The sequence below is a fragment of the Aethalodelphis obliquidens genome, unplaced genomic scaffold, assembly GCF_003676395.1.
Source record: "Aethalodelphis obliquidens isolate GAN/ISIS:26980383/991018 unplaced genomic scaffold, ASM367639v1 scaffold1, whole genome shotgun sequence".
Classification (NCBI taxonomy): Eukaryota; Metazoa; Chordata; class Mammalia; order Artiodactyla; family Delphinidae; genus Aethalodelphis; species Aethalodelphis obliquidens.
The window spans coordinates 96,314,503-96,330,257 of record NW_020837945.1 but is presented as its reverse complement, the minus strand read 5'-3'; the positions used below and the strand labels follow the sequence as shown (position 1 = coordinate 96,330,257).

Genomic DNA, 15,755 nt, shown 5'->3' with positions numbered 1-15,755 from the left:
TGTGTGTGTGTGTGTGTGTGTGTGTGTGTGTGTGTGTGTGTGTGTGTGTGTGTGTGTGTGCTGCCACCTTCCCTTCACCTAGAATTACAGGCATTTGATAAACAGTTGTTGAATTAATGGATAAGAGATAGTCACCAACAGCAAGTATTTATAAAGGTATAAAGGCCTGGTTTTGTTTTCAAGTATCTTGAATGGAAACCACATTAGCATTAACACGTAAGTAATTTAGTGAGGCAAGCAATGACCTCCACATCTGACAGGTATTAAGAGAAATGAAGTACGGTATTATTTTCAAATAGAAGACCCCCAATACTTGGAATAGCACTGCAGCTTGTTGGGTATATGGCTTCACAATGTTAACAGTATATGTGGAGAAGAGTCAGGCATAGGATTCAGTATTCCAGACTCATGAAACCACAATGTGGTCATTGATGAGCAGCAACAGGCACACAGTGATCTTTCTCTCAGTTAATAAACCATTGTCAGGGGTATGTTTGTCAAGTGCTGATGTTCAATATTTTTAGGAAAGTGAGTGTTTCTAGGATTTTGTTCATTGTGCCTTATATATACTAGGCATTCAATAGCTAGTTATTGAGTTGATTTGATTGATTTCATTTCAAATATGCTTTGAAAATGTTAACAAGAGTAATGCCCCATGGAACAACTTTTATGCATCCATGAAAAAAAAAATTTGGATTTGGAACAAATACTGTACTCTAAGGAATCAAAATTGCAACGTAAATTAATTCTTAAAAAGATTTATATGACTAAATTTTGATTCCTTGAATGATGCCTTTTCAAATCCAATCTAAAATGTCTAGTGTGTTTTTAGTCTAATATAATCCAATGAGCTTTAATAAGTAAAGTTGTTCCCACTAGAACCAAAACCCAGCTATTCCATTTTTGTAAACTTCTGTGTAAAGGAATGGGATGAACTAATTTTTTCTGAATTTTTTATATTTAATCAACAACATCCTTGCCAGAGAAAACCACTTTTCAAAAGTCTCTCTAGCCTGGTTTATAACTTATAATCAAAAACTAGAATTTTGCATCTGATGGGCTCTAGTGTGTAACATTATACTGTCATATTTTTGATGCTATAGTTAAAAGTAAGAGACAGTTTCCATTATAAAACTTTTCCCATAGCACGCTTACCCAGAGAAAATCTTTCCAATTCATAGGTTAGAAATTATTGTGGGTCATTTTTTTAAGAACACGAATAAATTTTTGATTGGCTTCCGATAACCTTCTGCATTTATCTAGTCCCATCAGTTGGTTTAAGCTGTATATACAGGATAGGACAGAGTGATAATAATGTACATGCAAAGAAATCGTAATTTAAAAACAAAAACTTGAGATTTGAAACCCCGACAAATTACTTGTCCTTATCCAGTTAGGGGTATGTGAATTGATTTCAGCTATAGCCTGTTCTGAGCAGCAGCAGAAAATGGAAATGGGCATAAATATGAAGTCCAGAACAATCCAGGAAGCTTGAAATATCAGTGATATATCACAGTGGATCTCACAAAGATGTACCTTAGCTCTGGCTTTGACCCTTGGACCTCAGTGGGTAAAGATGCCTGGAAATCTGATCTGTCCTGACAGGGTGAGGCAACCCTCCATGACCTTCCCAAAGCCCCACTGTGTCCACGGCTCAGAGGCCAGCACACTTCACCCTGAACTGTGAGCTTCCTTTAATTGTACACTTCACTTTCATTTTCCCTTAGAGTCCTGGTTTGGGGAACTTCTCTGCCCTGTTCTGAAAACGGGAAACTACTCAAATGTCATCCATAGGGGAATGGTTCAGTAAAATGTGTCACGTCCAAACAGTGGAGGATCTGCTGCCTTTAGAAGAATGGGTTAGATTGATACATAGTGACGGGGAAGGGTCAAAGGTATATGATTAAGTTTTTAAATAGAAAAAAGCAACTCGCTGTAAAAAGTTATAAATTTATATATATATATATATATACACATATATATGCTAATAGATGCACCACACTAAACGGTGTATAGTAGCCATCTGCAGGCAGTGTGTGACAAAAGAGGGTAAACTACCAAGAATTTTCATTTCCTGTGTGATAATTTTTGCAGTTTTTAAATTATTAGAACAAGTATAAATTTTGTAAGCAGAAAAAATATTTCTAAAATAATGAAAAAATATTGATAAAGACTTAAAAGACATTATATAACAAACATACTAGGGTACAGCAAGTCTGGTCACATGAGTGAACCATTATAACACCTATGGCTGGAATTTAGAAGTCCGTGAACCACTGAAATTGCATGAAAACTTGTATGCATATTTATTATTTTCTAGAGAGAGACTTCATACCTTTTAGGTTCTTGCAGGGGTCTGAGACCCAGAACAAGGTTAAAAACCATGATGCTTCCAGATACAAAGATAGTTGCTCAATCCCTCCATTTTTGTTATCATCTTATCATGAAACACTTTATTACTAAATTTCATAGCTCCTGCCAAAGGTAAAGTCTATAATCAGCACCAAAGTATAAAATCGTGGTTCTTCCTACTGTATACACTCGATCTGCGGTGACCTAAATGGGAAGGAAATCTAAAAAAGAGGGGATATATGTATACATATAATTGATTCACTTTGCTGTACTGCAGAAACCAGCACAACATTGTAAAGCAACTGTACTCCAATAAAATAAATAAATATGTAAAATAAAATTTAAAAATCGTGGTTCTTAGTCTCTTCCCTTATTTAAAGGGCCTCCTAATGCCTTAAAAGCAATTCTAAGAGCAGGACAAAAAGTCACACCCCACTGATTAAATGTAATAATGCCATTTTCAGCCATATGCACAGACCTAGAGGTTGTCATACTGAGTGAAGTACGTCAGACAGAGAAAGAGAAATATCATATCATATGGCTTACGGGCAGAATCTTAAAAAAAAATGATACAAATGAACATATTTGCAGAATAGAAACAGACTCACAGACTCACAGAACGAACATATGGTTTCTGGGAGGAAGAGTGGTGGAGAGGGATTGTTAGGGAGTTTGGGATTGACATGTACAGGCTGCTGTATTTAAAATGGATAACCAACAGGGAACTACTGTATAGCACAGGGAACTCTGCTCAATATTCTGTAATAACCTAACTGGGAAAAGAATTTGAAAAAGAATAAATACATGTATATGTATAACTGAATCACTTTGTTGTACACCTGAAACTAACACAACATTGTTAATCACCTATACTCCAATATAAAATAAAAAGTCACAGCAGGCTGGTCTTGGGAGAAGAAAACTTCTAACAGGAACTGAAACCCTGCAATCATTCAGAGCTTGAGGACAGTTATCCAAGGCACAAATAGCCCTGTTTTCTCCACAGAGATGAGAGATTTGTAAAATGGTGGGTGGGAGAAAGGGGTGTAGGGATTCAAGGGGAGAAAGACATGGTTGCATCTGAATTAAGGGGGCCCCATTGGGTGGGTGGGATTAATTTGATCAGCTAAATAAGATTTAATGCAACATCATTTTGTCAGCCTTAAATTGAAAGAGGCTTTCATTATAAATGAACATTAAAATATGCAGCAAAATTATTGTTGCTATGATCTATATTAGTACTGCCTGAATTAGAGTTAGAATTTATCTAAAAACTGGGCTTCTGGTGACCTTTGTGAAGCTGACTACCCCCAAGTCCCTAGGAATTACATGAGTCCACAAACTGTTTCACCACCTCTACCTCGATTCCACTGACAGTCTCCAGAACCAGGTACAGTACAGAGTTTGATAAACCTTAAGATCAAATGTGGATCAATAACAATTTGTAATTTAAGTGAGAAGCCATGGGTTATACCTGCACTGGCAAAATGAGCAGCATTTATTGGTGAAAATTAGGAATAATACTCTACTTTCCAAATGTGTTTTCCAGGGGGTTTATCACTGTCAAAATAAGCCAACTGCGGATTTAGTATGCAATTAAAGTGTCAAATATCCCAGAGTTCTAGTGCTGACATTACCTGACTACGAAGGTTTTACAGGCAAAGAAATTGAAGGGGTTCACATAATCCACCAAAGGCCATCGCTAAACACCATCACCTAACTATACTGATATCTGCCATATACAAAACATAGAAACAGGCACTGTACAAAACAGAAATGGACTCTCCAGGAGTTTTACAGTTTAGCTCGAAAAAGAAGATACAGTTAGTGAAGACAAGGAATTTATAACAAAATGCCCAAATGATGATAGGTAAAAATAATTCCATACTATTGGAATGAAAAGACATAGAGAAAGCACGTCTACAGGAGGGATGAGGATGAACCTCATGAAGAAGGAAGGGTTTAAACTAAATCTTAAAGGAGTTAGATATTGATGGTCAAAGTACAGTATGGGTAGGTCTACAGAATATGGCAACATCGTGGCCAAAGGTTGGAAGATGGAAACACAAGACTCGGCTGACAAGAGAGTGAGAGAAGTAAAATGATTAAACGAGTCAGGTTGAATGGACTAATTTGGATAAGGAGACAAATAAGCCTGAAAATTTTATAAAATAATAATCAACATGTTCTTAGTATATTTAAAGCACTTTAGGGCTTTTCTGGTGGCGCAGTGGTTGAGAGTCTGCCTGCCGATGCAGGGGACACGGGTTCGTGCCCCGGTCCGGGAAGATCCCACATGCCGTGGAGCGGCTGGGCCCGTGAGCCATGGCCGCTGAGCCTGCGCGTCCAGAGCCTGTGCTCCGCAACGGGAGAGGCCACAACAGTGAGAGGCCCGCGTACCGCAGGAAACAAACAAAAAAAAAAGGCACTTTAAATGCATTAGTTCATCAAATCCTCACATGAAGTAAATATCTTTAGTCTATAATTAAGGAAACTATGGCACAGAAAAATTAACTGGCTCACCTTTATTTCACCCAGTTAGTAAATGGTGGAGTCAGGATTCAAAGCCAGGCCAGTCTAACTCAGAACCTGGGCTCAGAATCACCATCTGACTCAAGAGTGGGAGGTCCTCAAAGGCCGGGCTAAAAATTCTGGGCTTCAGTATCAGGTGTAAAAATTGGGAGCTGGGTATCTCATAACCCTCGTATAATGCTTACAAGCATGGTTCATCACTACTCTACAAGCATTGCTTTATGTGATGATTTTTCCAACAATGTTAACTGAAAGTAACAAGTATTTATTGACCAGTCCCTTGACTGTAGTGCTGACTTAGATATTATAGAGTTCTTCTTCCAGACTTTATTGGGAGAATCGGTTGTATCAGTATTCCGTCACCATACTTGGCGCTTTTAGTCTCCAGGATTTAATTTTACCTGTTCTTCACCCATCACTTCTGCTAGAAATACAAATCATGACAATAAACACAATAATGTATGTTTATTTTCAAATGCTCCCTGACATGTATAATCTTCCTGCAAGGAGAGCCACTCTTGTCAAATAATACATCCGTCCCTTAAAAACTGATTTCTCCATCTTAGGTTCATGTCTTAAAAGTCAGTTGGGTTCTTCAGTTACAGATGTACAGGACGTAACATCTGGACCCTCCTAGGGGGCAGGGGTGAACTCTTCCTCTGTTATACCCACAGTAGCCAAATGACTTCTTCTCCCACTGAGGAAAACCACAGAAAACTGTCTGCTAATGATTTACTGCCCAACCCCTAGCCCACAAATCAAAGAATTGGGATGAGTGAGAAATAAGGAAGAATGGCAGCCAGTGGCTATGAGATGGGGAGTGAGTGTTTCAGTTTATTTTCTTAAGCCAATTAATGATGAAGCAGCGTGGAGGGAAAGAAAGACACAACATGGCTGAGAAAGACTTTTTTTCCAGATAAATGGCCAGATATCAGATTCTGTAATAAGTACTTCCACCTATCAAAACACACACACACAGTAACTTTGGGGAGGAAGAGGAAGATATAGATCTTAAAAATACAAGGTAATATCCAGGAAGCCTTGTGGATATCGTAAAATGTTGGAACTTTGAAGGACCTTTGGAAATCATCTAATCCAGACATTGCAAAAACCAGGGTCCATGAACTATACACATGACAGACAGAGGTGTTTGGTTGGGCCCGCAGAATGTTGTTTGTTGTTGTTTAAATTGAGTCAACATTTTAAAGTAGAGAAAAATTCACAGAATAATCCAGATATGTGGCTTCTCTTAAAAATGGAAGACCTACGGGTATTTTGGTTTTTTACAATTCGAAGGCTTGTGGGAACCATGCCTCAAGCAAGTCTATCAGTGCTGTTTTTCCAACAGCATTTGCTTACTTCATGTCTCTGTGTTGCATTTTAGTAATTCTCATTGTTTTTCAAACTTTTCATATTATTATATTTGTTATGGTGATCTGTGATCAGTGATCTTTGATGTTACTATTGTCATTGTTTTGGGGTGCCACAAACTGCACCCATGTAACACAGGGAACTTAATAAATGTGTGTTCTGGTTCACCAAAAAAAAGGAAGACCTAGCGGCACTGGGAGCCCTTTCCCAAATGGCAGAAGCAAGCTGGGGCAGCTTAAGAGAAGTCTTGAAGGCCCAGCTTTTGCCACAGCCCTACCACTGCTTCTTGTTCTGGAGTACAAAGGCTGGGCGTCAAAATTTTCAATAAAAATAAGAGAGCTAGTGCGCATACCACCTTGCCTCGCTCATTTGTCGTACCTGCCAACTCCCTGCCAACTTTGAGTTTACAAGCTCTGCTCTAGTCCAATCCTCTCATTTAGAGAAGAGCAACTCAGCTAGAGTAGTAAAGTGACTTACAAAACTCAGTGCCTTAAGAGTAAAATTTTCATACACAAGGGGTCCTGACAAACGGAGGATACGCACAACTGAATTTAGGCTGTGTACATGCACCTGGGGAGCAAAGCTGACATCTCAGTCACTTTATTCACACAGTGCCCCTTCCCTCCCCCAAAAAAGGGCAAAGGAAGATTCTCAAGTTTTCAGAATAAATGTACTGCCTAGTTTGGCTTGGTGTGGACAGTTTTGATGTGCCCACATTTCAGATACGACGTCCATTTATCCTGAGGGTGTGATTTATGAGGGGACATACAAACTGCTTACTATATACATGCAAATACTTCTAAAACTGAGACTGCATAAAAACAGAACGGGGAGGAGGGGAGGATGTCTAAAAAATCCTCTTCAGAAAATGTAACTGATCTATCAGAAGGGAAGTGACTGAGATTTACTGAATGACAGCTTGTGACTGAGGTATGATGGGTACATTTACTCCGTTCAACCCTTACAGCAGCCCAAGAAAGTGGCACTGTAACTTTTACTTTACAAGGAAAGATCCTGGAGCTCAGAGTCATTCAATAGCTTGAAGATGACCTGGCTATTCAGTCAGGGACCACACCCAGATGCAGTCTCTGATGAACACACGGGTAATGTTCATGACCAGGAAACGTGGCTCATTGCTGCTCACCAATTATTTGTTTCCTAAGCCTGCCCATCGCCAAAGCCCACCAAGGGCTATGTACAAAGACTTTCATAAATGTCACACTTGGAACAACCTTAACTTACAAAATCAATTCCTTTACGCAGGTTCTTGAACAGGTTAAGAAAGCTTTGGTCCTTCCTATTATACAGCCAGCGAGGCCTAGGCAGGTGTGACTGCAAGAATTAATAAAAGTCGCCTCTCTAAATAAGATTTCTTCTTTAGAATTGTTTCAAAAGTTAGTAGTCAAGGATTTAGCTGAGTACACAAGCCAAGAGCAGCACATTTGCGGATGGATAAGAATAATAACTAAAATCAAAGTAAGAAGTAACTCAAGAACGAGAGCTTTTGAAGAGTCAGGAATTTGATTAAAATTCACTTGCTTTTTTTTTCTATAATGAAACCGTTCTTTAACCACAAAACAGCTTTTATAATAATGCAGAAGAGTACGGTTCCAAGTAAAACACTCCCCCCATTTTAATCATGGCTATTATTTTTGAAAATGAAAATGGCTGAGGTCATTGTAATCTATTTTAGGGTTTGCATGGGTTGGTGGTATTTTTTTCTTGGCTTTGAGATCTCCAAGTTACCAGCTAAATGTTATAGGTTTTGCTATGTGCCCTTTCAAATCCCATTCTTTTTAATAATGTTGTCCTTTATCCACATAAATTAGAGTGAATTCTACTTCCTTTCCTAACAACTCCAGATGGAGTCCACACTTTAAAGAGGACCAGAACTTGCGTTTTCTTTTTAATTAAGTGTGTACTTCTTAGAACAAGTATGTTCCCATCTGAATAAAAATGCTGTGGATGTTCAAATGCTGAGAGATTAGTAAAAACGTAGGATTCGTGTGGTCCATTTCAAAACCATACTGAAATATTAGGATAACACATGTGTATCTACCCCTTCCAACTTACAAAGGCAGACAAAGATAGATGAATAAAAATGCCCAGAAACAAAACTCCATCTGGGCAGAGTTCCACACCTGCCAATGCTTATGGAGTGCAGAAGCCTACAGATAGCCATTTAGGACACATCAGTGAAGCTCTCTGTCCTGTAGGACCCAGCAGGCAACATTATCAAATATCTAAAGACAGTACAGTTACACAGTCAAGCCTCCCTTTGGATGTGATTAATATTGCACTGACTTTCTGAACTTAGCTTGGTTTTTTAACATAATTCACTACCACATCACACAGAACAGCCCAAGATCCTCTAAATAGCACCTACTCAGCCACACGTAAGAGAATGTCTTTGCAAAACACACATGTTGTTCAGGTCTGCCTATTAAAATGCCTTACGCTCTGTTTGTTTGTTTATTTTTTTAAAAATCAACTTGCAAGGCCAATGTAATAAGATGCTGTAGCTTTTATGGAAGAGGTGAAATAATTTTAAACACAGACACACAATGAGTTTATTTATTTAGAAACTTGTTAAATAGAGTCTGGGAATTCAAATATTCAATGTTGACATTGTACAGAACTGGCCAGGAGCCAGAACCCAGTCTCCAGAGGGACCCATTGGACAAGGAATTCAGGCCTTTCTCTCCTCCCACTTGAGCTAAATAGGTAGAGGCCATTAGTTATACCCACAGCAATATCTGAACCGCACTCAAATAAGCTGCCCTAGCCAGGGCACTTCAAAGGAGGGTAAGTGTGTTTAGCTTTTTAGTGCTGAACTGGAGCAATATGTCACACTTTTTGAAAGAGTTTTGTAAACAGTTTCTTCCTTATGTAGAAACATCTCTGAAGTTTCTTGTATGGCATGTAAGCAAAGGTAATTAACAAGGATTACACTTTTTTCATTTACTGGGGGAAAAAATATAATACCCATCTGTGTGCAAACTGGGGATCTGGAAGAAGAAACATGCTGTTTCTCTCTTCCTTTCTCCCCTCTCGTGTTTTGTTCCATTTGTTTGTCTCATTTTTATCCTCTTCCTCACACTTCTTCTCACTAACCAGCCAATTTCCTTGAGAACTCCCTGGTAAACTCAGAAGGCCAGAAGAGTGGGAAGGGGAAAATCTAATTTTAGAAAGAGGACCTTGGCAAATGGAGTGGGAAGGGAACTAATGATTCATACTGGGCCACCCAGCCGAAAAGAAAAGCAGACTCCACAGATCTTTGTAGAAAGGGCTTAGAGCCTCGCTTCCAGCCCAGGAAGGGTTAACCACCTCTCCAGAAAAATGTGCCTGGCGTCCTTAAAGTGTGACTGTCTCCTCCCGCCCCATCTCCCCACTAGCCCCTCTCTTCCCTGCCTGGTGGGCTAGGAAGGGGCCTGCCCTGCCAGGAAGAGTGAATGAGTGTGTGCCCCCCCTCCGCACTTGATGTTCCTGAACCCCTGAGCTGTGAGTGTGTGTGAGGGCGCATGTGTTCCTGTGCTGTACACGGTCAATGCAAACCCGGCTCCGAGGGAAGCAGCGCGCCAGGCGCGCAGCACCTCTGAGGATGAAGAGGCAAGAAGCTTTCTGGGCTGAGCTTGGGAGCCAGGAGCCCAGCAGCGGGAGGAGGGAGGTGTGGGGAGGCCTGGGGGAGCACTGCCTCCCTGCTCTCTAGGGCCTCCCCAGCTCCACCCCCAGGCCCCATCACAGCGGGTTCTGATGGGAGGGGTGGGAGGGTGTACCCAGCTCTTGGGAATAGGGTTCTGACAGGCCCTGAGTACCTTGGGAACAGGGTAAGAGCCATTGGCCAGAAGATGACAAGTCAAGTTTCCCCACTTCAGGGCCCGCTTCCAGCAGAGGCAAAACGAAGGAGGTGTGGGGAGAGAGGATCCTGGGCCAGGCGTGCAGAGGGCAACAAGTCGGTGCTCTCTTGCCCTCCTTTTCCCTACTTGCCCGGGGGGACGGAGCCGGGAGTCCCCAGCTGTGTGGCCTTCCTACCCCAGGCAACTTCTGCAGCCTCGGATAACCTGGCCCCAACTCGGAGAAATGAAATAAAATAAACTCCCAAACGACAAGATGTTTAAAGAAAAACTGCTTAGAATTATTACCATCAACTTTTAAAAAAGAAGAAGAAAGTAAAAATGTCATGGAATGACGCGTTCATTTCTATTCGATTAGTGTCCTACGTGTTGAATGTCTGCGGAGGAGGCCGCGCCCCGGGCAGTAAGGAGAGGACTCTGCTCAGAAAGCCTGCGAGCTGGGCTCCCCCCGCAAAAGACACAATCACGCACACTTATACACACACCGCCACGCGCATCGTCACCCAGACCTGCGACTCCTCAGCCCCTACAAATAAAAACCTGAAAAAGGAGCCTTTTATTCCGGGCTTCCTGCCCCTGTAGCTAATGAACCGTCCCCTTCCACAGTGTTGACGATGAGTGTGAGGGGGAAATGAAAAGCGTTGTTAACCTTCCCCTAAACACAGATTTTTTTTTTTTTTTTTTTTTTTTTTAGCGAAACACATCAAAATGCTGCAGGAAGACTGCGCTCCAAGTGCCAAATGCAATAAAGAAGTCCTAAGCCAGGATAATGGTCAAGTAATGGCAAATTAACCGCCTTCCTAAAAGGGGCCTCTGCCTCCGTAGGGCAAACGCTTTTTCCCTCCTCAAAAGCAGTCTGAAGTAAACAAATAAAATACGTGTTTTAAACAAAGCTCTGTGTTTTAATCTGAGTTATTTTAAGGATGAAGGAAAACGCAAGCAGTTGGGCATAGGGTCAGTGGAGGCTGGAACCTGGGCTTGCGGTTCCTTTACTATCTTAGGTATTGGGCTGCTAAGGTGAGGAATTAAAGCGCGAGCGGAAGGGTCGTCATCTACCTTACCTACTTCAGAGCCTCTTTTTAAACAGAGATCAAGTGTACAAGTAACAAGTGCCCCCCCCCCCCCCGCCCTTCCCGCCTTGCCGGGGTCTTGCTAATCGCATCGCCTTCTGGGTCTTTACGAGACTTCTGCGGGCCCGGTAGCTAAGGCGGAGGGGGGTTATTCGTTGCAACTCGTTCATTGCTGTGATTGAAACCCTGCCGGGTGTCACTTTAGGGAAGTGGGGTTCCTTCGGTGTTTCGGGCCCTAGACATGCTGGGCAGATCCAGCTTCACTTCTTTCCCATCACCAGAAGAAAACAGTTGCAACTGGCATTTCTGGCACGGCCCAGGTGCTGTCCTTGCTGCCCAAGAAAACGGCTGGGAAGCCTCACGGCGCTGCCAGAGCCTGCTTGGCTTTAGTTTTCTTTTCTTAAAGGTGGGAATAAAGGCCAAGGGCTTTAGACAGTACAAATGTCAATCTTCTTGCTTTTCCCTTCTTTATTTTTTTAATGAAATGGTTTATTCCTCCCAAATTATTTGCAACCAATTTATCGGTTTTAACTATTGTGTAAAAAAAAAAAAAAAACAAGCCCTGTAAGTTGGGAAGTAGGCTGTGCATTCAGTCTGAGTTTTAACTTCAGCGGGTACTTTCAGGGTCTGTGGTCCCTAGTTTGGGTTCATGGAATGCTGTACCACAGCCAAGATCGCGACAGGACTTGGCCACCAAAGAAATTTACAAAACACAAAAAGAATAACAATCTATCAAGAAAACGACTGTTTCTAAGTGATTTGATTCCATTGCAATGTTTACTTTTGCAACAAGAAAGGTGGTTTTGTTTTTTAAAGTATGCTGGTCACACTGCCTCTTCCTAACCCAGAGAAAGAAAGAAACCGGTGCAGACACAGCCACAAAGTTTTCGTTAGATTCACAGCAGGGGTAACCGACTGTCTCCGCCATGCGCTAGGAAACTCACGCACTACGCTGGGGAAGGAAATAGCGCTTTAAAATACAAAAAAATCCTTAGTTTTAATATGATTTCCTTTATTACCCAGACTGCAACTGAAGAATTGCATAAAGCAGCGCTCCTGTCTGAGAAAGGGAGCCGCGGCGGCAACAGCTGGAGCAGGAAGCGAGAACCTGAGGCTTAGCAAGAAAAGTTTGTAAGAGTTCGCATCTAGTTATCAGAAAGCCGCAGCAGCATCCTTAGAAACACTAGAGACAAAATAAACGGGTCTCCCTCTGGATGAATGACAAGTATCATCAGATCGGGAACCGGGCTCGGTTTCTGGATGTTGAGTGGCCTGTGCGTGCGGGAATGTTTTAATACGGCAGCGTACAACTTGGTAATTAAAATAGTCGGAAAAGTTGCCCAAGAAATTCGAAGGGTTTTGTGTTCTGCTTTCACTTCGGCGGATACCAGGCAATGAGGCGCGCGAAGCGTTCGGCTTTCATTTCACAACTTAGGCAGCGTTGAAATCGGCTCTCCCACCCCCGTCTCGTCCCCCCAACCACACACACACACACACACACACACACACACACACACACACACGCCTAACCTTCAGTCGGAATTGAAGCCCCCAGGCCTCCGAGCATATGTACATTTATTCCTCCTCAGATGGAAAATAAAGACATCGGCCCCATTAAACGCAAACAGGAAAAATAGAACTTCCACTGGCGCGCTTTGACACTATCCAAGCTAAGTGAAATGAACAATATCCGAAAGAGAATTAGATGAACTGATGACCCAAAGAGCCCTATACATAGGTTGATCCCTGAGACCAGAGCGAAAGGAAACGTATTTGGGCATGAGGGAGTGCTTGGGTGAGGACTGGAAGAAGCACTGGAAAGACGCCTATGATGACAGCATCTCGCCGGGCTAGACCGCGGACGCTTACCGCCAAAGAAACCGAGCCCGCCGAGGTGCCTCTGCCTGCTGCGCGGCTGTGGCGGGGACACCAAAGGCGGGAAGGCGCAGGGCGTACTTGGCTTTAATACGCAGGGGTGGGAGAGACTGGGGATTTCACTTGAGGGACGCATCCCACCCCACCACCCCATCTCTACTTTCTCTGGTCCACAAGCAAAACAATTAGAGTTCTGTTTTCAGCGAGGGGAAGAGCGAACGGCGGCCTTTGCTTTTCCGAGGCTGCTCCAGCCCCGCGTGCTGACACCTTGAGGAGGAGCGCTTTGGACTGCTCCAGATTGCTCCAGTTCTCGGCACCGCTGGGTACCCTTAGACTCGAGGTAGAAGCATTTGGACAAACCCAGTCCCGTCGCCTACAGTCCCGGCTGAGGCTCTAGCTTTCTCGGACAGTGTCGGCTCGGCGGGCAAGGCCGGGCAAAGTCACCCAACACTTCTGCGAGAAGAGTGGGGGATGGGCGTACCGTCGCCCCCGCCCCGAACTCAATAGCCCTTGTCCCGCGTGACGAAGGCCGCTCCACGCCGGGCAGGCAGGGGGCGCCGGGGAGGGTTAGTGACCCGAGACGTCCAGAAGTAGCGCGGGAGGCTCCGCCGTACCCTCTCCGCGGCCCAGTGTCCCTGCAGCCCGCCCCCTGGGGGTCACTCGGCGCCCAGCCAGCCTGGAGCTCGCGGGCCGGAGCGCGCCCTTTCGGCCTCCTTCTCCTCGGCGGCTGTCGCCGCTGGCTGTGCGCCCTCCACTCCCGGCTCTCCAGGCGCTCGCGGGGCCTCTTCTCTCCCCACCTGCCCGCAGCTCTGCTGAGCCGGTAGCTCGGCTCTGCCCGTGCCCTCCCCACCCCACCCCCACCAGACTACACCCTCCCCCCTCCTTTCCCCCCCCCCCCACCCCACCCCACCCCACCCCACCCCTTCCCGCTCACTCTCGCGCTCTCTCCTCCCTCCCACCCAGGTCTTTGCTGCCCCCACCCCGCCCCCACCCCGGGGTTGCCACAGCTGGTCCGTGCACGGGGTTTGAGGGCTGCCCCGGCTCCTCTGGCGCCCAAACAAGGAGCGAGAGCTCGGGCGGCCGGCGCGGAGGCTGGGACCGGCAGGTTGCTGGGTCTGCTCTGCGCCTGCCCTCCGCCCGGGGCCCCGGCGCGAGAGGCAGCCCCGCGCTCCCTCCCGGAGCGCTGTAGACAGATATGCAAGATGGCAGAGGAGGGTGAAAGCCAATAGAAAAGGGATATTGCACCTACTTGTGGCCAGTTTCCTTGCCCTGCCTTTGGATCTCATGCTGTGCCCAGTCCTGCAGCCGCTGGTGTGTGGTTGGGTTTTTTTTTTCTTGGATCTTTTCCTTCTTTTGCTCTCCCTCTCGCTCCCTCCCTCTCCTCTCTCTCTCTCTCTCTCTCTCTCTCTCTCTTTCTCTCTCTCTCTCTCTCTCTCTCACACACACACACACACACACACACTTACACACACTCACTCTCTGTCTTTCCCTCTTTCACTCTCTCTCCCTCCCTCTCTCCCTTTCTCTCAATCCACACTCGCTATCTCTCCAGCATTGTCAGTTTGGACACCTTCGCACATGCGCGCTAGACGCCCCTCCAACATCTCAACGCCGCCAAAAAAAGTTTGGAGCGATTTATCACTTTGATTTGGAGATCTTGTCAGATGGCAATCGCCGAGGAGGCGGAGAAAGGGAGCCACGGGGAGGGCGGCGGGGGGCGGGGAGCGAGCACAGGGAGTCGGAGGGGAGCAGACACCTCGCCCAAAAAAAAAAAAAAAGAAAGAAATGAAAAGACTAGGGCAAATGATTGATTTCGTGTTGGAATCACCAGTAAGCTTGTATTATTAGTATTATTGTTTATCCCAACATAAAGTGCAGGAAATTTTCTATACCGTCCTTGGGGAAAAGCAAGAAGTGGGGGGAGGGGAGAGGACATTTAAAATCTTTCCCACACTAAAGAACTAGAAGGACCGGACTCTCGGCGAGCGATCCAGGAGAAAGTGAGAATCATCCTGAACTTCGGGAAATCTGCTGCCGCTGTTACTGCTACTGAAGCTATTGCGGCTTCTTTCAGAGTTGAAAGCAGAATAAATGTTTCTTCCTTGACTTTAGGTGTAATGCCAACGTTTTCTGCCATCCTTGTAACATATCAGTTGGTCTATTCTCACCAAGTAGTGATGATCACCCTTGATTCCCAGGTCCCGGAAAGCTTGGGCATTTGACATCCAAGACCTTCTGCCTTCCCTGAGGTCGGCTGTCACCTTCCGGCCTCCCCCACCGCTGCCCCCGTCGCCTCCTGCTGCAGCTCAGCCTGCCTGCAATTTCACTCACTCGCTTAAACCCACGACCTCCCGGGTCACAAGAAGGAGGAGGTGGGGGAGAAATCCCCCCACACCTCTTAAAAAATACATTGTTGAAATTTGCTTTAATTACAGGATTTACCAAAGAAGTGGGCATGCAGAAATGGGGACCTCTTAAAGGAGCTAGCTGTGTTCAAGGTATGAATCAATCCCAAATATGTATGGATTTTCTCTTGGTACAACCTCCTTGCACTAAACAATTTCGTTCAGTGCCTTCCATGAGCTATTTATGTCTCCATTAATATCTGTTGCAAACCCTGTCAGGCACCATAAAAGAAAATTACAATCTTTTTGTCTCTGTGCTGCAACGATACATCCTTGATGTTCAAGTTAAAGGAAAG

The 15,755-nt window shown here is 44.4% G+C and overlaps 1 protein-coding gene across 7 annotated transcripts in view; it reads right to left on the bottom strand.

The window, feature by feature from the left end:
• The window catches only part of MECOM (MDS1 and EVI1 complex locus), a 568,287-nt gene extending 553,560 nt beyond the window's left edge, over positions 1 to 14,727 (bottom strand). For 4 of the 7 annotated variants that reach the window (XM_027112180.1, XM_027112191.1, XM_027112265.1 and 1 more), the window contains exon 1: positions 14,304 to 14,461. In XM_027112180.1, the coding sequence (XP_026967981.1) occupies positions 14,304 to 14,340 (37 nt within the window). In that variant the 5' untranslated portion in view covers positions 14,341 to 14,461. Of the gene's footprint in view, positions 1 to 14,303 lie in introns of all 7 variants that reach the window. The other 3 variants (XM_027112201.1, XM_027112273.1, XM_027112184.1) reach the window with 2 other exon arrangements.
• Positions 14,728 to 15,755: the final 1,028 nt, after the last annotated feature.